This window comes from Ailuropoda melanoleuca, chromosome 14 (genome assembly GCF_002007445.2).
Source record: "Ailuropoda melanoleuca isolate Jingjing chromosome 14, ASM200744v2, whole genome shotgun sequence".
In the NCBI taxonomy this organism is placed as follows: domain Eukaryota; kingdom Metazoa; phylum Chordata; class Mammalia; order Carnivora; family Ursidae; genus Ailuropoda; species Ailuropoda melanoleuca.
In genome coordinates, this window is record NC_048231.1 from 44,206,601 (window position 1) to 44,228,681 (window position 22,081).

Here is a 22,081-nt window from a genome sequence, read left to right on the forward strand (position 1 = left end):
TATCCGGTCTAATCCCGCAGGTAAACGCGGATCAAGTGGCGGAGAGGAGACAAACCGGTCCCGGCCCTCTGCGGCGCCGCAGGGAAAGGAAGGGCCGGCGGGGCCAGTAGAGGGCGCTGTGGGAGCGGCGGAGGGGCTCGGCGGAGGCGGCGGCAGAGGGGCGAGCGAGGCGCTCACCTTCCCGCTGGCCCGGTACATGGCGGCGCCGGGCGCAGGGCCCGGGCCGGGAGCGCCTCCGGGGCTGGAGGCGGCCCTGCAGAAGCTCGCGCTGCGACGGAAGAAGGTGCTGAGCGCCGAGGAGATGGAACTGTACGAGCTGGCGCAGGCGGCGGGCGGCGCCATCGACCCCGACGTGTTCAAGTGAGCGCGCGCGTATGGGAGTGCGCGCTCGTCCTACCCCGAGAGCCCTTGGGCCCCTGCTCCCCCGCTCCCCCGCCCCCCAGCCCTTGCCCTTGGTCTGGAGGAGCCCTCCCGCCCTTTTCCGACTCCTTTGGGCGTCCAGAGTAGAGTTGGGGTCCTGAGGGAGGTGGCCCTCCTAGGCCTGGGCGTCAGGAGGGCTCACTGCCCACCGCGTGTGTTCTCTCCAGGATCCTGGTGGACTTGCTGAAGCTGAACGTGGCGCCCCTCGCCGTCTTCCAGATGCTCAAGTCCATGTGTGCTGGGCAGAGGCTGGCGGGCGAGCCCCAGGACCCAGCGGCCGTGTCTTTGCCCACATCGAACGTGCCCGAGACCCGAGGTCAGAACTGGGCCCGGTGCTCCCTGCCCCTGCGGCTCAGGGGGTGGGTGGCAGGGGAGGGAAGTGGGCAGCGCCAGGCACAACGCAGCCTTGGCCCTGAGTGGCCCGATCCTACTGTGGGTCTTCTCCCCGGACCCGCAGGGACCATCCAAGGGCTCCCCTCTTGGTTTCCAGTCCCCAGCTTTGGCTTCATTGCTGCCCTTGAGAGTGCACATGTGCGAGTTCAGATCAGGCGGATGCAAAATGGGTGTCCAGGATGCCCCAAGCAGGCTAGGCCTCATCTAGGGTTCTGCCTGCCTCCTTGGGGAGAAGAGCTTCCATTCCGCAAAGACAGGAACAAGGTGGTTTTGGTTCCTGTTCTCATGGTGTGTACAGCCTCAAGGAAAGTGCTCAGGGAGTGGGCCAGGCTGAGGCCTTCCTGCCTGCTCTTCGCCTGTACCCTCTCTGGGCCCAGGTGCTGCTCAGGAACGTAGGCAGCTGAGCTTCCTTTCTCAGATTGCAGGACACAGGTCACCATGGCAGCCCCGGGCTGCCCTAGACACATGGGGTACACACAACACTGGGCTCAAGTTTCAGGGACCTCCTCACTCCTGAGAGTCACAACTTGGGGGCTAAGCAGGTGCTGCTAACAAGGGTGTCACAGTGGAGCTCCAGCTGCGTCCTGGTGTGTCACATCTGCTCCCAGTTTCAGACATGCTCTGAATGCTTGGCCAGAAGCGCTCAGGCATTCACAGACATCCTGAGAAGGGGCTGGTGTTCAGGTTGGGGGCAGGCTGGGCCTCTGTGGGTGGGAGTGCCAGGGCCCTGGGTACCCGTGCCCCCTGTCCTGAGAGGCCCTGGGCACTGGAGCGCAGGCTTCCTTACTGATCCACGCTCTGTCTACTCTCTTTGTGTCTCTCTCTGACCTCCAGAGGCCTCCTTTCTCTCTGCCAAGAACTGTAGTCCCCCTGCAAGGCCCTCCTTTTCCTCGGCCCCGCGGCCTGCGGCCTCTCCGGTTCTGCTCCACGGCCCAGCTGCCACGCACTCGCCTCTCTCTCCAGGGCCCCCCGGTTCCCTCCGGTTCTCTTGCTGCCTGTTCTCTCCTTTCGCAGGTTGCGTTTATTGGTTTATCTCTGGGGGTTGGTGCTCTTTCTTGTTTCTGTGGAAACTGCTGTGGCCCCCAGAAAGTCAGAGCAGCTTCGAGATGAGCTGCAAGGACCTTATGGGCCATTCCTACCACACAGCTTAGAGGCTGGGACATGATTTCATGGCTCAGTTTATTAGAGACAACCTGCAGTACTTCTAGAATGGGACCGACACCCTCTGCTCCCCAGAGGTGAGACTTTGTACTCTGTGGAGGTGCCCTGACCCCAGAGGAGGACAGTAGGCAGAGGGGCAGGAGAGCCTTTACTTTGATATAGAGAGTGAAGCCTCAGGTGTGAGAAATGCCTTGGCCCCTTAGATGCTATTGCCCACCTGAACAGGTAGCCTAGAGGATAAGCTGTGATTGCCCTTTCCTGCCTGCTTCCTGAGCCAAGGGTACCTTCCAGGGATTGCCACGTGTGATGAGGCTGCAGCCCCAGAGCCAGGGGTGTGTGAGGGCCTGAGATCCTATGGGTGCCCTGACTGTCCCCTCCATGTTCCTCCTCACATCACCCACCTTGCTGTTCTGGGTGCTGCCTGGAGCTCGGGCCGGCCAGGTGGGGGAGGGCCCAGGGGCAGGTCAGGACGGAGGTGGGTAGACTACAAGGCTGAGTTGAGGAATCAATGGGCAGAAGGAGGGAGAAACTGGAAACAGCCCTAGTCATTGGAGGGGGTGTTGCCGCTCGCTTACCCAGTGACTGGGTGCCAAGCTGGCTGTCAGGGCTGAGGACTCAGGGGGGCTGTGAGATGGACAGGTCCTCCTTCCAGTGAGGGAGATGGCTAGATCAATCAGTGGTGGCAGAGATGGGAGGAAGCCAGTGTAGCCGGCGTCGCTGGAGCAGCAAGCATTAAGCGGGTTCAGAGTCCTGTTGCCCTGCAGCCCTTTGAGGTAGGGGGAGTGGGGAGGGCCCCAGCCAGAGATGCAGGCCCAAGCCCCTGGTGGGAGGGGGCCTGAGCTTGAAGGAGGGAAAAGAGGAGGGGAGGGGAGGGGGTCAAGAGGTACTATGGGTTTGGCACTGGGAACACTGGCATAGAAGGGCTCTGAGGGAGGTGGGGAGAGAGCCCCAAGCACAGGAATAGAAGTCGTCTGGAGTGCTGGGGCCCACGAGGTTTTCTCAAGTGCTTTGGCTTTGGGTCTGCTGGGTTGGGCAGCCAGCAACCAGGATATGAGGACACGGAGGCTGTGGGGAGATGCCAAGTGAGGGTTGAGGGCAGCCTGGAAAGGGGGTTTGGTGGGGAGGCACTGAAGGGGAGCAGGGCAGTTGAGAGGCCATGCCAGGAGCGTGCGGTGGCCAAGAGGAAGAGGCTGTCAGAGACCAAGAGCTCTGAGGCCACATGCACAGAATCTGTCCCCACAGAGCTTGGGCAGGGTCTAGGGTGGAGAAAAGGAGGAGAGTTGACAGAGTGATCAGCTGGGGACTGTGGTAGCCTAGGATTGTGATGCAGGTTTGGGGCTGTTGGGGCTAACTGGCCTTAGGTTTCCCATGGAATCGGGTGTGGAGCTGCTGCAGACCAGGGGCTGGAGTCCCCACTCAGGAGTTTGATCCGGTAAGCTGCAGCAGGCACAGCAGGTCATCTGGGTTCCTGTCCCCTGGCCATCCAGGCAGTCTGTGGGGACTGTCGCTGATAAACTCACTCATTTCTGCCTTTACCAGGCAGAAAATGGAGAAACAGAAGACCCCAAGAGCACAGAGGGGTAAATGCTTGTCTTGGTGGGGGTGTGGTCACTGAGGAAAAATAAAATTCGGTTGAGTATTCTCTGTTGAAGTTTAGGGAAATTGTATACTTTTTTTTTTTTTTAAGATTTTATTTTTGAGAGAGAGAGCACGAGCTGGGGGGGGGTGGCAGGGGGAGTGCAGAGGCAGAGGGAGAAGCAGACTCCCCGCCAAGCAGGGAGCCCAGCGCGGGGCTTGATCCCAGGACCCGAGCCGAAGGCAGACCACGTAAGCGACTGAGCCACCCAGGTGCCCCGGGAAACTGTATTTTAAAAAGATGTTCCTCCAGAGCATGTAAGATGAAGTTTGGTGTACAGAAGCTGTGAGCCTGACACAGAGCTTCATTGTCCAGTATGGAAGCCATGGGCCCCCCAAGGCTGGTGCAGCTGAGACTCGCTGCAAGGTTAAGTACACATCAGATGCCCAGATGCCAAAGAACTGGCGCAAAAAGAGAATACCTCACAAGTAATTTTTATACTGATTACATGTTGAAATGGTAATATTGCACATTTGGGGTAATTAAAATACATTATTTAAATTAATTTCCTGTTTCTTTTCACTTTTGAATGTGGCTAGTAGAAAATGAGTGACCTGTGTGGCTCACATCCTATTTCTATTGGACAGCACTGTTCCAGAAAAATCACAGCAACACTTTGCCTGAAACTCTGAGTCAGGGCTGTATGTACACATGCAGGAGGGGTCACACCCCCCAAGAAACAAGCTACAGTAAGGGTTAAAGATGCATGTGTGCATGTCCACGGTACACAAGTCCTTGTCGTTGCGTTCTGTATGTGTTCTTAAGCTCCTCCTGTGTGCTCAGCCAGAAAGGGCAGCAGGACTGGCTGGTGGGTGTAGACCTGCCCACGGGCTCTCTAGTAGCAGTGACGGAGGGTCCTGGCCGCACACTCACCCTGGCCACCAGACCTTGCCAGGCAGCCAGGGCGCCTGCTATGCTGTCTCAACCCCCTATTCTTTTCCTTCCTCACACAATATGCTTCTGGGGTGCACTTATGGTCACTAATATTTGGCCTCAACGGCCCCACCAGCCCATTTGAGCACAAGGGAGCACTGGCACCACGAAGGAAAGGGCTGCTCCTGGGCACCATAAGCAGGATGGGAGCAGCAGCCCACACTCAGGCTCTCTGTGAACCCTTGAGCCCCCCAGCTCTGCTGGCAGGGCTTGCGGGGGATGGGGAGTCAGGATCACATGGGCCACACCAGAGGTAAATGGTACAGTGGGTCCCACCGGGCTGGGCCAGCTCCCCGGCTGTGGGGTATGTGTTTCAGGTTGCATTTGGGGTTTTGGTTGGGGTGGGATGCAGTGAGATTTTAGGGGTAGGAGGAGCACCAACTTTATAACACAATAAGCCAGACTTTTTAACCTTCAGTGGTCATGGTCTTCAACTGTTTGAGGGCCACTCAGGTATTGGGGCCTGGGGGCATATCACCCCTCCCACCTTTGGCTCAGCTTGGTCCTCCGTTCCCTCTGACCCTAATTACCCTATGCAGGGACCTGGGGCAGATAGGACCAGCTCCAGAAAGTCTCTTGCAGGGCCCAGGGGCGCATGGCTGAGCAGGTCTGACCACTGATAGGCCCTGCACACCATTTTCCTGAGACCAGAATGTCACTCTCCTCAACCTCACCAGCTCTGCATAAAATGAGGCCTGCATGGGTCTCCCCACTAACTGAGAGCACATGATTCCTGAAGGTTCTAAAAATTGCAGAGCTGGATAAATGATCTTTCATTGTTAGATGGTGCTCTTAATGCCTTTTATGGCTCAAAGTTACATTGGTGTCTTATTTCCAGGGATTATCAGCCTCATCAAGGTTAAAGATGAACATTATTTGCTGTTTTCTCCTTTAATCTCATCCTTGAGTTTCCAGAAGGGCCCTGGTCACTATACTGAGGGGGAGAGGAAATTCCAGCGTGTGGCGTGCTGAAGAAAAGCTACGTTCAGACTCAGGCCCACATCTGAGATACACCCTGCCATTTGCTGGGGTGAGCTGTACTTGCAAGTCCTTCAGTGAGTGCCCCGAGCTGACTTTGCGGGGCACCTAAGTAGCCCGGATTAAGCCAGGGGCTACATAGGAGTTCAGTCAGCCTGGCCCAGCCTGGAGAGGGACATGGCCTCAGAGTAGGCAACAGCATGTTGGGAGCTACAAGGCGGTGGGGCTCATGCCCTCGCAGGAGACGGGATCCTTGCCCACTGACCAGTCAGTGGGGACCAGAATATCAGGATCTGTAAAGGAAAAAGGAAATGTGTGGTGACAGCTCTCTACTTTGTCTTTTCCATGAGTCACCGGCAGGCTGAGTTGGCCCAGCTTCACCCCACTACATGCCCTCAGCTGTGGGTAACCTGTTATTACATCTTTGTCGAATCAACTGTATGCAAGGACTTGTGAAACTCAGGGTGGCAAAGCAAGGGAAAATCTGAGCTGTCAGAATTTCAAACGTGCCACCAATTTCACCCTTTCCAGCCCACTGGGCAGCAGAGACCCCCTGTGCTCTGGAGAGGACCTGTTCAGAAATGCTCTGTAGGAGGGCTGTCCCATCTCTGCAGGAATCCTGGGGAGAATGTGGTTGTAGCAGAGAGCCTGGAAAGCAAGTGTGATGTCCTGGAGGAGCCAGGGTCTGCAGTACTGCAAATGCAGGTGCCTCCCCTTGTTCAAGATGACAGGAAAACAGGAATGACTTCACATGCCCCCCAAGAAAACTCATGGTGTCTTTTCTCCAAAAACCTACAAGTCCTCAGTGCAGGCGATTTATTTGACTACTGACATTGAGGTTGAGGGTCAAACACGGGACACATCCCCTGGTCAGAGTCTGCAGGGTGGACCCTGCCAGGCTGGAAAAGAGCCCTGGCCAAGGGAGGCCCAATGGGGATGGACCGTGACCCAGTATGGGGATGGACCGTGACCCAGTGGGTGAGCCTGCTCCCTGGGCACGTTTTGTTCACTGTGGTGTCCTGTTAGTCTTATGAATGCTATCAACACCTTGAGGCCAGGGAAGCCATTCCTTTAAAATAAAGCTCTGGCCCAAGTGTGCAGATTTTCCTGTCTTCACAGAAAGAGGGTAAGGTAAGTAAATTACAGGTCAAGGGATATCTGTGCCAGTGGTCTCCATCTGAACGTGACTACCTGTGGTCAGGGCAAGTCTCGTTGAGCACTCAGGCCTTGGCAGGAACCCAATCACAGGATCCGGGAGCTGAACTTGACAGCAAGAGGCTTGACCTCCGAATGTTTGCAAAATACTTTGAGGTAGGTAGGGAAACGCCTGTGAGAAAGAGCTTCCGAGACCCAAGTCCAAAAGCCTGACTTCCACTCTTGATGGTTGGGCCTCCTGCATCATCACTGCAAGCAGTTCAGCTGTGGGTGATCTGGAGCGGGGAGTGCCAGGAGAGGCAGGAGGCAGCAGCCCAGCTGGTGACCCCTCCTTCACTGCTGGTGGTCGGCCGAGTCCTTTCACTTTTCAGGGCAGGAGTCAACCAGCTGAGCTCACCTTTCCCAAAAGAGGCCTTGTGGACTTTCCCCATTGCTCCTTCCACACTTTCCCCATTGCTCCTTGCACTGCTTCTGTCCTAGGACCCATGCCCGAGGGCCTCCTGCACTCTGCCCAGGACTTCTCTTGGATGTGCCATCTCCAGGCAGTCCTCAGCCTGAGGGCTGACAGAGGGTTCCTGACTCAAAGGTCAGACAGAGATGTGTTAGACATAATGTGCAAGGAACACAAATGTAGTCAATGTGCCCACTGTGGAGTTTGCCCTGGTTCCTAATGATTGTGTTCTGTGTCTGCTCAGGGAGAAACAAAGGCAGCACGGCTCTGAGTGGAGGCCCAGCACTGGCAGAGCGCGGTGGCCGGGAAGGATCCAGCCAAAGGATGCCCCGACAACCCAGTGCCACCAGGCTGCCCAAGGGGGGCGGGCCGGGGAAGAGCCCCACTCGGAGCAGCACCTGAGACGGGCAGACTTCTCCCGCCGCCCAGCTGTGGGCTCCGCCAGCCTCCTAGCAGAGGCTACACAGGCTTCCCCCAGTTGGTAATAAAGCTTTGTGAAAAACCAAGGGTCCATCCAAGCTGTTTTCTATCACCTTTTTAATATGTTAAGACACAAAGATTTACCATCAGTTCTGCCTGGTGGGCCTGGCTGTGCTACAGCTGAACTAACCAAGTGACTTAAACCAGTGATTTCACCCTTCTGTACCTTATTGTCAGGTTGGAGAGAAACTATCTGTACAGTTGGCCCTTTAATGGGTTAGGGGCATGGGTTAGGGGCACCAACCCCCTGCATAGTTGAAAATCTGAGTATAACTTTTGCCTCCCCAAAGCCTACTGTTAACAGGAAGCCTTACCAATAATATGAAGTCAATTAACACGTACTTTGTATATGGATTATATACTGTATTTCTTACCATAAGAGGAAGCTAGAGAAAAAATCATAAGGAAAATACATTTACACTACCATACTGTAAAAAATCCACATACAGTTGGCCCTGCACCATTCAAACTCCTGTTGTTCAAGGGTCAGCTGTATTCCTAGGTCTTTTATAAATGGATGTCAACATGTTTTGTTAAAGGGAAAGGTGCAGTGCTTTCGCTGAGACTGTTCCCAGGGTGCTCAGCTGCAAGGGTCTGGTGTGGAGGGGAATGCTGTCATACAGGGTAAGGGCACAGCGAAGTCAAAGATGAATTGTGTTGTAACCTAGAGTTCACCCTGTGGGCTGCGAATGCCATGCAAAATCCAGTAAGACTCCTTCCCCCCTAAAAAATGTCCTCACCCTACACATTTGACTCACAGTGTTAGGGACTTTGTCAACAACCCCTTCCACAGACCTCAGATGTTCAAATTCCAGTTCCAAACTCTTACCATGTGCCGTTAACAGAGAAACGTGAGGAATGACAAACACAACTGAAAATCTAACACCGTTTTCCGAGATGTAGGAAATCTTGGGCTCTGAAACCTTGATTTGAAAACACTGTTTCCCGCAGATCATGGCACATAAGCAGTGGCTCCTTACAGATGTCAGCAGTGCTCCCTGTAGTCCTACAGTGCAGCCGGGGACAGCCTTCCACATGGCCCAGCAGGCTTCGGGTCCTACCCATCCCTGGAGGCAGAGGAGTGCGCCTGGCCGTGCACCACAGTTCACAGAGGTTTTGTACAGAAACTTTAACTGTAAACAACTGGAAACAAGATGTGCTGCAGGGGGGCAGAAGGGGGTGGGGGGAGAGGAAGACCTGCCAGCCCCACCCCCACTCAGTATTCTTCCCCTTCTTCAGCCTCTGCTTCCACGGAATCCACACCCACCTCTTCATAATCTTTCTCCAGAGCTGCCAGGTCCTCCCGGGCCTCAGAGAACTCCCCTTCCTCCATGCCCTCCCCCACGTACCAGTGCACAAAGGCTCGCTTTGCGTACATGAGGTCAAACTTATGGTCCAGGCGGGCCCAGGCCTCGGCAATGGCGGTAGTGTTGCTCAGCATGCACACGGCCCGCTGCACCTTGGCCAGGTCCCCCCCGGGGACGACGGTGGGGGGCTGGTAGTTGATGCCCACCTGCGAGAGAAAGGGAAGAAAGCAGTCTGTGAAGCTTCAGTCAAACCCAGAAATGGTGGCTGCTTTCATGGAAACAGAAGACATGTAGGTGCCTTCTTCATGCCAGGTGAGGTGTCAGGTGAGCAGGCTGCTGGTTTCTACACAAGGACGGTGGGGAAGAAGGAGCCCTGGAGCCGGCCAGCCTGGCTCAGGCCCAAGCTGCCTGAAGGGCTGTATCCCAGAACCTGAGCCATGGGACGTGCTCAGGTAACAGGACTGTTTCTTCTAAAAAGGGATACTACTTTCTATTCTTCACATATTATTTTCTCCACAGATGGGGATTCATTTCTGTAGCTGAAACCTCTTCCACTCGAGTCAGAGCGCTAAGGTTTTATCACGAGGGGAGATTATACCCCCGTCTCCCATTGAATGAGCCAGCCTGTGCATCACAGGACGACAGGAATGCTGTCAGGGGTCAGCTACCGCTGCAACAGGAGGTGGCCTATGTGTGTGTAAGTAGGAGAAAGGAGGTGATATTCAAGGGCTGGGACCAAAGGGGAGGCATTCCAAGTTCCCAAACCAGGGGACAATGTGACCAGAGCTTTCGGCAGCAATACACAGGGTCAATAAGAACCAGGCTCAGCAAACATTGTCTATGAAGGACAAGACAGCACATATCCTATGCTGGGCAGGCCACATGGTCTCGGTTATGATCACTAATTCTGTCTATATAGTACAAAAGCAGCCACAATGACACACCAATGAACAGGTGTGGCTGTGTTCACATAAAATTTTATTTATAAAACTAGGTGGCTGGTCTGCCAACCGTGCCGACCCCTGAACCCAGAGTAGAAAGTGCTAGCTAAGGAAGCAGTGAGGTCTGAGCCAGCAGAGGCGGCATGAAAAGCAAGGCAGAGAGAAGTCCATCTTCCCAGATGGAAAACACTGACAGGGTTTAGTATTCAAGTATTGGACAAAGCTGCAAAGCAACAGCAAATTTCCTATCTTGTATCAAATGGAAGGTTGGTACAAACTACGGAGGAGGCAAACTCAGGCCAAAATTGCTGAGCTTACCAAAAAAGAAATAAATATGTTGCAATTTTTCCCAAAAACATTCATCAAAGTTTTTGTTTAAATCAAACACTGCATGGGACATTTAAATTGGGTTTAATTTCTTTTTTTTTTTTTTTTTTTAAAGATTTTATTTATTTATTTGACAGAGATAGAGACAGCCAGAGAGAGAAGGAACACAAGCAGGGGGAGTGGGAGAGGAAGAAGCAGGCTCATAGCAGAAGAGCCTGATGTGGGACTCGATCCCATAACGCCAGGATCACGCCCTGAGCCGAAGGCAGACGCTTAACCGCTGTGCCACCCAGGCGCCCCAAATTGGGTTTAATTTCTATATGCCTGTGGAATGAAGTAGGATTTAGTGACAGCAATGTTTATAGTAATGCCCCAATTTCAAATATCCACATAAATTATCAAAATGCCTTGAAAATGTCTACATTTCTAAATCCAAACTACATTTCCCCACTCTAATTCACCACCCAAAAAAAGGAACAAAAATTGTTCCAAAATTTCCTGTTTTGTTAAAAAAAAAAAATTCTCACCACAGGTATATAGTGTGATAACTCAGGAAGGAAGTTCAAAAGGCACCAATGAATAAATTAACACTCTGGCTCACTAATTTATAACCAAGGGGCTGGCTGCCAAGGAACAGGGGTATGCTCCACAAAGGGCATTCTGCGCTCAGTCTGCTGTTGCTGACAGGTAAAACCACTGCACAGCGCCCAGTCCTACCTTAAATCCAGTCGGGCACCAATCCACAAACTGGATGGTGCGCTTGGTTGATGGTGGCGATGGCTGCGTTGACATCTTTCGGGACCACGTCCCCCCTGTACAACATGCAGCAGGCCATGTACTTGCCGTGCCGAGGGTCACACTTGACCATCTGGTTGGCTGGCTCGAAGCAGGCATTGGTGATCTCGGCCACGGACAGCTGCTCGTGGTAGGCCTTCTCGGCAGAGATGACCGGGGCGTACGTGGCCAGGGGAAAGTGGATGCGGGGGTACGGGACCAGGTTGGTCTGGAATTCCGTCAAGTCCACGTTCAGGGCCCCATCGAATCGCAGGGAGGCCGTGATGGAGGACACGATCTGCCCGATCAGACGATTGAGGTTGGTGTACGTGGGCCGCTCGATATCCAGGTTGCGCCGACATATGTCGTAGATGGCTTCGTTGTCCACCATGAAGGCACAGTCGGAATGCTCCAGGGTCGTGTGGGTGGTCAGGATGGAGTTGTAGGGCTCCACCACGGCCGTGGACACCTGTGGGGCTGGGTAAATGGCAAATTCCAGCTTGGACTTCTTGCCGTAATCCACCGACAGCCGCTCCATGAGCAGAGACGCGAACCCAGAGCCGGTGCCGCCCCCGAAACTGTGGAAGATGAGGAAGCCCTGCAGCCCCGTGCACAGATCCGCCTGAGAGAAATCACAAACCGTGGGTCAGTGCTGCAGAACCCACACCCCCGACCTCCAATGANGCCACACCCCCGACCTCCAATGACCCGGTCACTTCTCTTTTGCTCCGCAGGACGCTACGTGTTCAAATCGTCTGCAGTGCACATGAATTGACACTCCGAAGCAAAGCAAGGCAGACGTTAAGATGGATGGAAAACTTCTGGTGCTTGAGCACAAATCGGGGTAGTGGCAACAAACTGTTCCAGTGTTCATTAGATTTTTCACATTTATGCACTCACAGTAATAAGAAAAAAGAAAAAAAAAGATCAATTTCATTTAAGAATGTTCTTAATGAAGCAAAAATGATTATAGATTTTATAAAATCTCCAACCTCGGGGCGACTGGGTGACTCAGTTAAGCGTCTCTCTCTCTCTCTTTTTTTTTTTTTTGAAAGCAGATTTAAAAATTTCATTTATTTTGGGGCGCCTCGGTGGCGCAGTTGTTAAGCGTCTGCCTTCGGCTCAGGGCCTGATGCTGGCGTTCTAGGATCGAGCCCCACATCAGGCTCCTCCGCTAGGAGCCTGCTTCTTCCTCTCCCACTCCCCCTGCTTGTGTTCCCTCTCTCACTGGCTGTCTCTCCCTGCCAAATAAATAAATTTTTTAAAAAATAAATAATAAAAATAAAAATTTCATTTATTTTATTTATTTTTTAAAGATTTTGTTTATTTGTCAAGAGTGGGGGGAGCTGTAGGCAGGGCAGACAGGGAGAAGCAGGTTCCCCGCCGAGCAAGAAGCCCAATACGGGACTCGATCCCTGTAACCTGGGATCGTGACCCGAGCCATAGGCAGACGCTTAACTGACTGAGCCACCCAGGTGTCCCAAGCATCTGTCTGACTCTTGATTTCAACTCAGGTAATATTCTCAGGGTCCCAGGAACGAGCCCTGCGTTCATCGGGAAGTCTGCTTGAGGATTCTCTCTCCCTCTACGCCCCCCACGCTCTCTGTAAAATAAATATATCTACAAAAAAATAAAGCCTCCATCCTCAAGAACTGTGACAAAATGGAAAATGTTCATAAAGTACTTATGTTCCTGCTCAAACACAGCTACCTTGAGAAACGGTACTAGTGTGTTTTGAGTTGCGATGTGAACTAGCTGCTTTTCTCATGGAATGTTATTTTGCTACAAAGAGTTGACAAACTATGGCTATTCTGACTTGGGGATTTGTCATTTATGGTAACGCGTGTTGCCTTAATGTGAACAAATATTTTTAAAGTTTCTCGTTTTAATTTCTAACATGACAAATGCTTATAGATGTAACCCACATAAACAAAAGCTTTTTGGAAGTCCTGTTTAATTTATAATACTGGACGGATGTCCTGAGATCCGAAAGTCTGAGAACCGTCCTACTGTCGTCCGGAAGTCATCACTATGGCCGGGCTCCTCGGAGACTGAGTCAAGGCCACCCAACAATCCAGCTGCCAGCCTGGCTCGTTAAAGGCACAATTTCTGACTAGCCGCCTGCACCCGCCCACCCCCAGGATGCAGGTCGCTACTGTCCTCGGGGCCCAACACACCCAGAGGACAAGCGAGAGGACGACCATCTGCTCGTCCCCACAGCCCCAGGCCTTCCGTGCCCACCCCAGCCCTCTCTTCTAGCCAACGCCTGCCCCCCCCCACGGAACCCGGGTTCCGGTGTCTGTCCCAGTCTGGCCCCATCCTGTCGCCTCGCGTGGGGGACTTCGCCCACTCGCTCGCCTGGGCGTCCACAGAGCAAGAGTGCTCGGGGTCCTGCCAATGCTGGCCAGGCCCCGGGACCTTACCATGGTGAGTTCAGCTGCTGCTCAACGCCACTACTCGACCTCAACTGCCGCCAGAAACGCCACGCGCTCAACTGCCGCCGCTGCACTGCGCACACTGCGGGGGATTGGCCAGCCCCTGCCAAGCCTCCTATTGGTCCTCAGCGCCTCGGGGCGGACCGAGGCCTGGAATCCCGCTTCCGATTGGCTATTGCTTGACTCGCGGAGTATGACCCTTTCTGATTGGATGTGGCTTTGGCGGGAAGGCTACCGCCTTGCCAAAGGCGGGGCGTTCTGGTGCATCCTTAGCCTTTAGGGTGGAGTGGCCGCAGTTTCCTTGGCGTGGGGCCCAGGACATTTTCATGCATGTAAGCCCCCAGTGTGCGAATGGCTTCAAGTCAAGTTTGCGTCGCCTTCTCGCTTGGAGCCTCAGGCCCACTCATCTGCCTGTTCCTGATTCAGGTCTTTGCAAACATGACCACCTCGCGGAGGTCTGTCCGTCAACTGCCTGTAACCGATCCAAGGGAGAGTTGCTCCACCCCATGCCCAGCAAGTCTGTAAAAGACTGGCACCGCGCTTTTGCCGTGAAGGTAGACTGTCGGTGTGGTGCTGCACAGGAGAACGGGAAACCAGTGCTCAAAGTCCTGAACTTCTGATGGTTTATAAGTGAGGATTTTTAAGGGCAAAATTTGGGTCAGGGGTCTCCTGAAAAGGCGGACGCTGTTGATCGGAGGCCCATGAAATCACGTTCGCAGATGTTACTTTGTTACTTGAGGTGGCTTTCTCTGGTCCGCGGAAGTGTGCTCTATCTCAGGAGACTTGGAATTTGAAAAACATTTGTTAGGTTAGAAATTTCATTAGGTACATGTGGTGATTGCGTGTTTGGGATAGTGTGATCAGCTGCTTTTAAGTGACTGTTCCGTGAGTAAACTGGTGGGGTCATGATCCTTTGAATAAGTAAGCATTCCTATCAAGAGATAGGCCTACTCCATTCCCTAGCCCGTCGAGCTGTGCTTGTGAAGGATATGTCCTCTGCTGTTCGTTCTTTCATCTAAGCTAGTAAGATGGGTGCCAGCTTTATACCCAAAGTCTGCACCCCCTTTCTTGTCCACCCCTTTTCTGGTGCAGAAAGGCCTTTGCCATCCAGCACTGGGAACCAGGCAGGATTCGATTATTTCTTTGATGTGAACTGGGTTTCTGGGGACACGGGACTGGAAGGGTATACCCCAGCCTCCCCCACGACCCCCAAGAGCTGGGTTGGAGCTCAGTGTCCATTTTGGGGGACTTTGGAACAATTATCTGATTCTTCCATTCTGTAAAGACTAACTCAACTTTCTTGAGGATCCCATGTGTATTTATTTCTGAGAAAAGCAGGGTAAGAGGAATTCTGGCATATTCCCGGTTTATCACCCCAATGCAACACACTTTCTGGCGATTCCCTAGAGTGTGTTAGAACAGACTCTTACTTAGTCCTTAGAGAAGAATGGAGAACTCAACCCCTGCAATGGGGCACACAAGATAGAGGGGCTGGAATTTTCCTGTAGGCCTTGGGAACATAGGAATAGTATGATTAGGTCCGACCTTAGGCAGCTTTGGCAGCGGGGAGGAGGGAGATGGAAGGAGGTCAGGGGAGAGCCAGGGAAACCAGGAGAAACCTTCCCTGCTTCTTCTCCCCAGGAGAGTGAATCCTTCTATCTTAGTTCACCTGCCATAACAAAACACCACAGACTGGGTAGCTTAAGCACAGAAGTTTATTTTTTCACAGTTCTGAAGGCTAGAAGTGCAAGGTCAAGTTCTGGAACATGTAAGTTCAAGCCTACACGGGTGGGAGGACAGAGCAAGTTCTCTGGTGTCTCTTCTTATGAGGACACTAATCCTATCAGATCAGGACCCCACTCTTACGATCTCATTTGACATCAGTTACCTCCTATCTCCAAATACAGTCACATTGGGGATTAGGGCTTCAACGTAGGAATTGGGGGGGTACCCAATTCAGTCTATAGCACCCTCCTTTCTCAGGGCTCCAAACAAGCCACATACATAATTGAATTGTAGCCTGTATCACATTTTATTATTTTTCAAAAAGATTTATTTATTATTTTAGAGAGAGGGAGAAAGCACAAACGGGGGATGGGCAGAGGGGAAGGGAGAGAAGTTGACTTCCGCTGAGTGGGGCAGGGTGGGGGGGGTGTCTGACGGCAGGCTCCATCTCAGGACCCTGAGATCATGACCTGAGCCAAAATCCAGAGTCAGATGCACAACTGACTGAGCCACCCAGGCATCTCCCCCCCACCTTTTTTTTATTTTTTTCCCTCATGTTTTAAAGTACTATTTTTTTTTCTGGTTATGAAAGGAACACATATTCAGCATAGGAAATGTGGAAAATAATGAATAATAGGAAAAAAATTAAAATCATCTCCAAACCCATACCGTAAAGCTAACCATTGTTAATATGTCAGGGTTTTTTCAGTCTTTTCTCCTGCATATATACACTTATACGTCTTTTTTACACAATTTGCATCCAACAATATGATTTGTTTTGTTTTGGTAACAGCTTTCTTGAGATACAATTCACATACTATACAATTCACCCATTTTTTTAAAAAATTTTATTTTTAAGTAATCTCTACACGCGATATGGGGCTTGACTCACAAACCAGAAATCAAGAGTCACATGCTCTACAGGTTAAGTCAGCCAGGCAACCCCCAATTTTATTATTATTATTTTTTAAAGATTTTATTTATTTATTTGACGGAGAGAGGGTGAAAGCACAAGCCGGGAGACAGGGAGAGGGAGAAGCAGACTCTCTGCTGAGCAGGGAACCTGATGCAGGGCTCGATCCCAGGACCCTGGGATCATGACCTGAGCCGAAGGCAGACACATAACCGACTGAGCCACTCAGGCACCCCCCCCCCAACAATTTGAAAGTGGTGTACAATCCACTGGTTTGTACTGTATTCACGGAGTTGTGCAACCATTACCACAATCAGATATAGAACATTTCATCACCCCACATTTCATTCCTGTCTCTGGCCAAATTCTAGGGGTATTCCATTGTATGGGGTACCATATTTCATTCATCCATTTATCAGTGGGTGGACATTTGTACTTTGTGGATATTATGAATAAAGCTGTGAACATCCGTGTGCAAGGTTTTGTGTGAACATATGTTTTCATTTCTCTTGGAATTGCTGGGTCTATGATAAACCACATGTATAATCTTTTGAGGAACGAGCAGACAACCCGTGTGATTGTTTTATCCTGATGTTCTCGCTTAACATTGATCATGTGCATTTTCATAAACTGTTAAATGTTCTTTGAACACTTGGCTTTTAATGTTTGCAGACTTCCAAATCTTAGTTAACCATTTCCCTGTTGGTGGGCATTTAGATTATTTCCAATTTTCATGTTATAAACAGCATTTCAGTGAACATCGTTGGGCATCAATCTTTTTATGCAGCTCTGGGTATTTCTACAGAGCAGATTAATCAGACCATTGAATCAAAGAACACAGCAGTCTTAAGGCTCTTGGTGCATAATGATAAATTGCCTTCCAAAAAAGTTGTGTTAGTTTGCATTCTGGCAAGTCCAATTTGTACTTTCATTGTCTCCTGAGGTCACCAAAGTAGGGACTTTGGGTATCTCTGACCCCATACCCAGCTCAATATGTAGCACATAGTACAAGTTACACAAATTAGTGTGAGCACAGGAAGACCCAGTCTCTGCGCTAACAGAGGCCACGGGATGGAGAGGAGGGTACAGGTGTCGGAGACCTCATCAACACGAGCTCCACAGGACTTACCGCCCAGTTGACATGGGGACTCCCTGCAGACACAAGTGGTGATAAGGCATCGTGAGGCCAAGATCCCTCGATGTGGAAGCGAGTGGCCAACGTGAGACGAGGAACCTCACACCGCAGCCCCTGAGGGACAGATGCTGCTAGGGATGGGGTGAAGGCCGGCAGCAACTTTTCTGTACTCTGCTCTGTGGGCAGCAGTCTCCACACGGAGCGCTGGAAGAAGTACCTTCACTGAGCTGCCGAGGTCATCGAACTCTCTGTCCACTTGGATCTCCTGAGGAGAAACCCATTACAAGGCACTACGTTACCACGTTCTGAGAACTTCACTGATTTTACTTAGACCCTCGAGGTTTTGAAGAAACTCCTTAGGGCAGCTTCGCTCGTATGGATGACAGTGTCATCACTCCCCAAACCATGAAAATAGAGAAGGGAAGTGGCTCCAGGGGAGCTCCTTGGGGCCTGCACTATTTCTCGATCTAGGGACTGGTTGCATAGGTGTCTTCTGGCTGTGGAAACTCACAGCCCTAACCCACGTGCACGCTTCAGCATAAACATTATTCCTCAATAACAAATGAAAAGCAAGGGGAGTGAGGGGAAGAATACGAGCACCAATGGGGTCTTTCTCTACACAGGCCTTTTCCGTGGGGACTGTTAGCTCATCCCCTCTTCACAATGAGCCTGGCTGGAAGATTTTAGCCCCATTTCACCTAAAGACAAGGCTGAAACCTGGGAAGGGTTTTACATGAACTGTCAGGATTCAGAAGTATTTCCCTTAGGGGCACCTGGGTGACTCAGTCAGTTAAGCGTCTGTCTTTGGCTCAGGTCATGATCCCAGGGTCCTGGGATCGAGCCCCGCATCAGGCTCTCTGCTCAGCAGGGTGCCTGCTTCTCCCTCTCCCTCTGCTGCTGCTCCCCTGCTTGTGCTCTCTCTCTCTCTGTCAAATAAATAAATAAAAACTTAAAAAAAAAAAGTATTTCCCTTACAGCTGAGGAGAAAATCTAGGCTGGGGAGATTAGACGAATAACAGTTAAGGAACAGGAAAATAGAATAGTGCATCTAGACTAGTGTTACACTTCAATTCAGAAGATCCCATGTTGGGGCGCCTGGGTGGCACAGCGGTTAAGTGTCTGCCTTCAGCTCAGGGCGTGATCCCGGTGTTGTGGGATCGAACCCCACGTCAGGCTCCTCCGCTATGAGCCTGCTTCTTCCTCTCTCACTCCCCCTGCTTGTGTTCCCTCTCTCGCTGGCTGTCTCTATCTCTGTCAAATAAATAAATAAAATCTTTAAAAAAAAAAAAAAAAGAAGATCCCATGTTGATGACTCAGGATTTGGTCCCAGGCCTATCTGATTTTCAATTCTGTGGTGTTTCCATTTCATTAAAAGCTCCGGATAATAACCATAGGTTATATTGAATGAGCATGTACTTTTACAGAACACTTTTATACATCATTCCTTTATTTATTTTTAAAAATATTTACTTAAGTAATCTCTGCACCCAATGCAGGGCTCAAACTCACAACCCTGAGATCAAGAGTCACATGCTATTCCGACTTGAGCCAGCGATGTGCCCCTTCTTCTTCTTCTGTTTTTCTTTCTTTCTTTTTTTTTTTTTTAATGATAGAAGCCAATGCTAACAGGAATTCTCAGAGCAGGAGGAACAAGATCAAGGCAAGCTAATCTCTGGCTTTGGAGCTGTCAAACTGGGCAGGCAGAAGGAAGCAATGAGGCCATTTGGCATCAGTTGTCCCCAGCCTGAAGGATTAGAGCTGGAAAAACATGTATCTGCAAAGGTTTTGACTTAAATCTGGGTTGACATCAACCAGGGTTAGAATAAGCAGTGATGTGTGACTAGACTTCCTTTTAATAACTCATATCTGAGGATTCTCTCTTTAATGTTTAACTGCTTTTAATTTCTATATTAAAAAGGCACAATTGACTGAAAAGGAGTCTTAATCTCTCCCAAGGCCACATGAGTGAATCTTCCAGCACCATGACCCACCTGCAGACAGAACAGGCCGGGGGGGCCTTGCAAGTACTGAACGTGCAAATCCAAACATCGGTGAACAGCGAGCTTTGTGTCCTCTCAGCCACCTATTCTCTCTCAGTCAATGAGGAACCCAGGCAGCGGTCGGAGGTGAGACCATGGCGGTACCCCCCAGTCAGGAGTGGCACTGTGACCTTACAGTCAGGCCGGGGGTGGGACTCAGAGTCAGCCACACTAAGTATGTGGGCAGGGCACTCTATTTCTCTAATCCCCACTCTCTTCCTCTAAATGATAACTCATGGGCCTGTTGGGAGGGTCACAGATGAGATTTATGAAAAGCTCTTACAGAGAAATCCAGGAGTTCTAGGCTGGACATTGGATTATCCCGGACACACTTTAGAACTCCAAAGCAGCCTTCGCCTCGCATGGGATTCCTGGACATCTGAGAAACACACACACAGTTGAGAAAAACCAAGCCCAGGGAGGCTGGTGGAGCAACTCCAAAGGGAAGGAGGGACTCTTCCTACCCACTGAAGTGACTCAGGACAGCCCCACTGTCTCAGCTCAGAAGTTGTCTCCACTGACAGAATGCCCTTGGTGACCTGTGGGGCCAGGATAAACACTGGCTGAACACCCCCACCCCCATGCCCAACTCTGTGCCGGGCACCAAAGGTACCGACACACAGGGCACATCCCTGCCTTTACAGAGCTCACCCATCGCGGGGAAGAGAGGAAGGAAACACTATGAAAACACTGTTGCAGTGAGAGTGTGCATCAGCTCTCCTTGGGAGGTAAAGGTTAGGCAGGGGTTAAAACACCTGCCCTGAGCTTTACAGGTGAGGGGCGCAGCAGCGCTGGGTATTTCAGCAGGAAGAGCAGGAAGAGCGAAACAGAGGAGAGAGTTTGCACCATGTGCAGAAAATTCAGAGCAGCTTGGGGTGAGAGAATGAGCTTCACAGGTGGAAGGCAGAGGGGATGTGGCAGAGCGCGGAGCCCAGTGTGCAGTGAACGATGTACTGCTGAGCATGCATTTATCCAGAGGGGAGCTGCTGACACGTTCCAAGCAAAGAGGGGCACGTTTCTGGTTTAGAGAGATAGCTGGTAGGTAAGAAGGAAGGGCCAGAGATGGGAAACCAGCTGGTCCACAGAACGTGAGGGGAAGTGAGAAAGGGGAGCAGGTAGCCCGAGCACTCTGCAGGAAGTAAGATGAAGGATGGAAGGCACAGCAAAGAAAGGGAAGGGTGAGCACTGGGTCCCCCTTCTGACTCCATGCGGAGGCTCCCCACCTCCCCCCCCACAGGAGGCAGCCCTTAGAGGGAGATGTCTTCAGGTTGTGCTTTGTGCCCATGGGGCATCCAGGGGACCGTCCAGCAGGTGGCTGGAAATGGGGATCCAGAGCTTAAGAGAGGTCTGGGTTGCAGCCAGGGTGGGGTTGGAGGGGTGGGTGGGAGAGGAGTGAGCCGCAGGCTGGGATGGGAGTGTACACAGGGCTCCTCTGCCAGCTGAGGGAGCTGAGAGCCAGGCAGAGCTGGACACCCCCTGGACCTGGCAGTACTGTCCTCCGAGCACTTGCTGTGGGCAGTGGCCCTCACAGGCCTCCTCCACCCCCGGGGTGCACACTCCCTTCTCTGTCCTCTGCTCTCAGCCCCGCCTCGCCTCTCCTACCCACTGGCAACTCTGAAGGAAAGGAACCCCTGGTGTGCGCACGAGGCCTCGGGTAGGTCGGAGCATGGCCAACAGCACACCTGGGCTGACTGGGTGGACCGAGAAAGAGTAATGACAGCTGGAAGGTGGGGTGACACTGCTGGGAGGGAAGGAAGGGTGAGGGAGGGGTCTGAAGAAGCGCACGGGTCAGGCCAGGGATGGGTGAGTGAATGGCAAGGGAAAGGAGTGGTCACAAGAGGAAGCCAGGAGGCCCCCTCCCTTATCTGGTCTCTAGAACCTGTGTACCCCACTGGAGTGGACAGATGTGGCAGTTGAGGGATCTGCGCGGACACTTATAGGGGGGCCTCCCCCATCAGGCTAGCTCACAACAAGAATCCTCAGTGTCTGATTGGCCCGGAGGCCCAGGCCCAGGCTCAAGGCTCCCACTGCAGAGATGCGGTTGTTGCTGCAACAGAAAGACACAAGCATTTTGCTGCCTTCTGAGCGGCTGTGCAGAGCCACACTGCCCCAGGGGCCCAGCTGGTGTGGCCCGTGCGTCCACGTGGTTGGGCTTCATGTTCCAGCCTCCACTGATGCTCCAGGGACCCTGGGCAGGTCAGTAGGTAATGGTTGGATGGTGACTCTGCTTCGAGGCCCCCAGTGTTCAGGGAGATCACTCAGCAAACACACTAGAGCACCCCTCCCCCCAGTGGAAGCCAGCTGTGGCTCCCAGGCCCTCAGAGCTCAGCAGGTCCTCCCACATGTTCCGCCCCCCATCAGCACCCCATTTCTATCAGCATTACATTATCTGTTCTGGAAAGCACCCAGCTCCCTCCTCACGTCCTCTCCTTCTCAAGAGGGACCTAAACTCTGGCCCCAGCACCTCTCTTGGCCACTTCATCTCAGAGCCAGTCCCTCTTCCTTCTGACCTCGCAGACCCCAGCTCTGGCCTCGAATTCCAGCATGTCTCATAGCCTCTTCTGCTTCTAGTTCCTTCCACGCGAAGGACAGAATTGCATCGGGCAGACCCTGCCCACTCCAGGAGCCCCCTCCCGGGGGAAGTGCTCAGCCACAGCAGTCCAGGACCCGTTGGGCTTCTGGCTCTTTCTTTCCCTGTGGTTTGTGGTCCCTGCTCTGGTTACTTGCTGAGGGCTGGGATGCTGGCTGGGGCTGGAGCAGCAGCTCACACACAGCAGGCACCCGGCGGTCACGTGCTGAGCAGAGCATGAGCACTCACCCCCACCAGGCTCTGCTGAAGATGTTTTCTTTCTTTGTTTGTTTTGTTTTGTTTTGTTTT

At 52.2% G+C, this 22,081-nt stretch overlaps 2 protein-coding genes and 1 non-coding gene across 5 annotated transcripts; 1 reads left to right on the forward strand and 2 right to left on the reverse strand.

The window, feature by feature from the left end:
• The first annotated feature begins 108 nt into the window (after nt 1-108).
• On the forward strand, nt 109-7,633 carry MZT2B (mitotic spindle organizing protein 2B). 3 transcript variants are annotated; one of them, XM_034642681.1, is made up of 4 exons: nt 109-360; nt 588-736; nt 1,648-1,827; nt 7,372-7,633. In XM_034642681.1, the coding sequence occupies exons 1-4, from the start codon at nt 197-199 to the stop codon at nt 7,527-7,529; spliced, it is 651 nt and encodes a 216-aa protein (XP_034498572.1). In that variant the 5' UTR covers nt 109-196; the 3' UTR covers nt 7,530-7,633. The 3 variants fall into 3 exon arrangements, with proteins under 3 accessions (XP_034498572.1, XP_034498571.1, XP_011224978.2); XM_034642680.1 differs by lacking the exon at nt 1,648-1,827 and adding an exon at nt 7,157-7,262 and having other exon boundaries at nt 110-360; XM_011226676.3 differs by lacking the exon at nt 1,648-1,827 and having other exon boundaries at nt 116-360.
• An 837-nt stretch (nt 7,634-8,470) lies between these two features.
• Nucleotides 8,471-11,630, reverse strand: LOC100470688 (tubulin alpha-3 chain). Its single transcript, XM_034642679.1, is given in 3 exon segments — nt 8,471-9,120; nt 10,900-10,948; nt 10,950-11,630. Coding segments are annotated over 3 exon segments (891 nt in total). The 5' UTR covers nt 11,495-11,630; the 3' UTR covers nt 8,471-8,823.
• A 3,989-nt stretch (nt 11,631-15,619) lies between these two features.
• LOC105238226 lies at nt 15,620-21,299 on the reverse strand. Its single transcript, XR_004620500.1, has 3 exons — nt 21,172-21,299; nt 19,487-19,582; nt 15,620-17,429 (listed from the first exon to the last, which is right to left on the reverse strand). It is a non-coding gene; the product is annotated as an uncharacterized LOC105238226 (transcript).
• Nucleotides 21,300-22,081: the final 782 nt, after the last annotated feature.

What these genes read in the sequence shown, in the direction of transcription:
- MZT2B (XM_034642680.1), top strand. Translation starts at nt 197, where the DNA reads ATGGCGGCGCCGGGCGCAGGGCCCGGGCCGGGAGCGCCTCCGGGGCTG. An exon ending in ATCGACCCCGACGTGTTCAA is followed by an intron (nt 361 to 587) that starts GTGAGCGCGCGC and finishes TGTTCTCTCCAG; the next exon opens with GATCCTGGTGGACTTGCTGA. An exon ending in AGAGGGTTCCTGACTCAAAG is followed by an intron (nt 7,263 to 7,371) that starts GTCAGACAGAGA and finishes GTGTCTGCTCAG; the next exon opens with GGAGAAACAAAGGCAGCACG.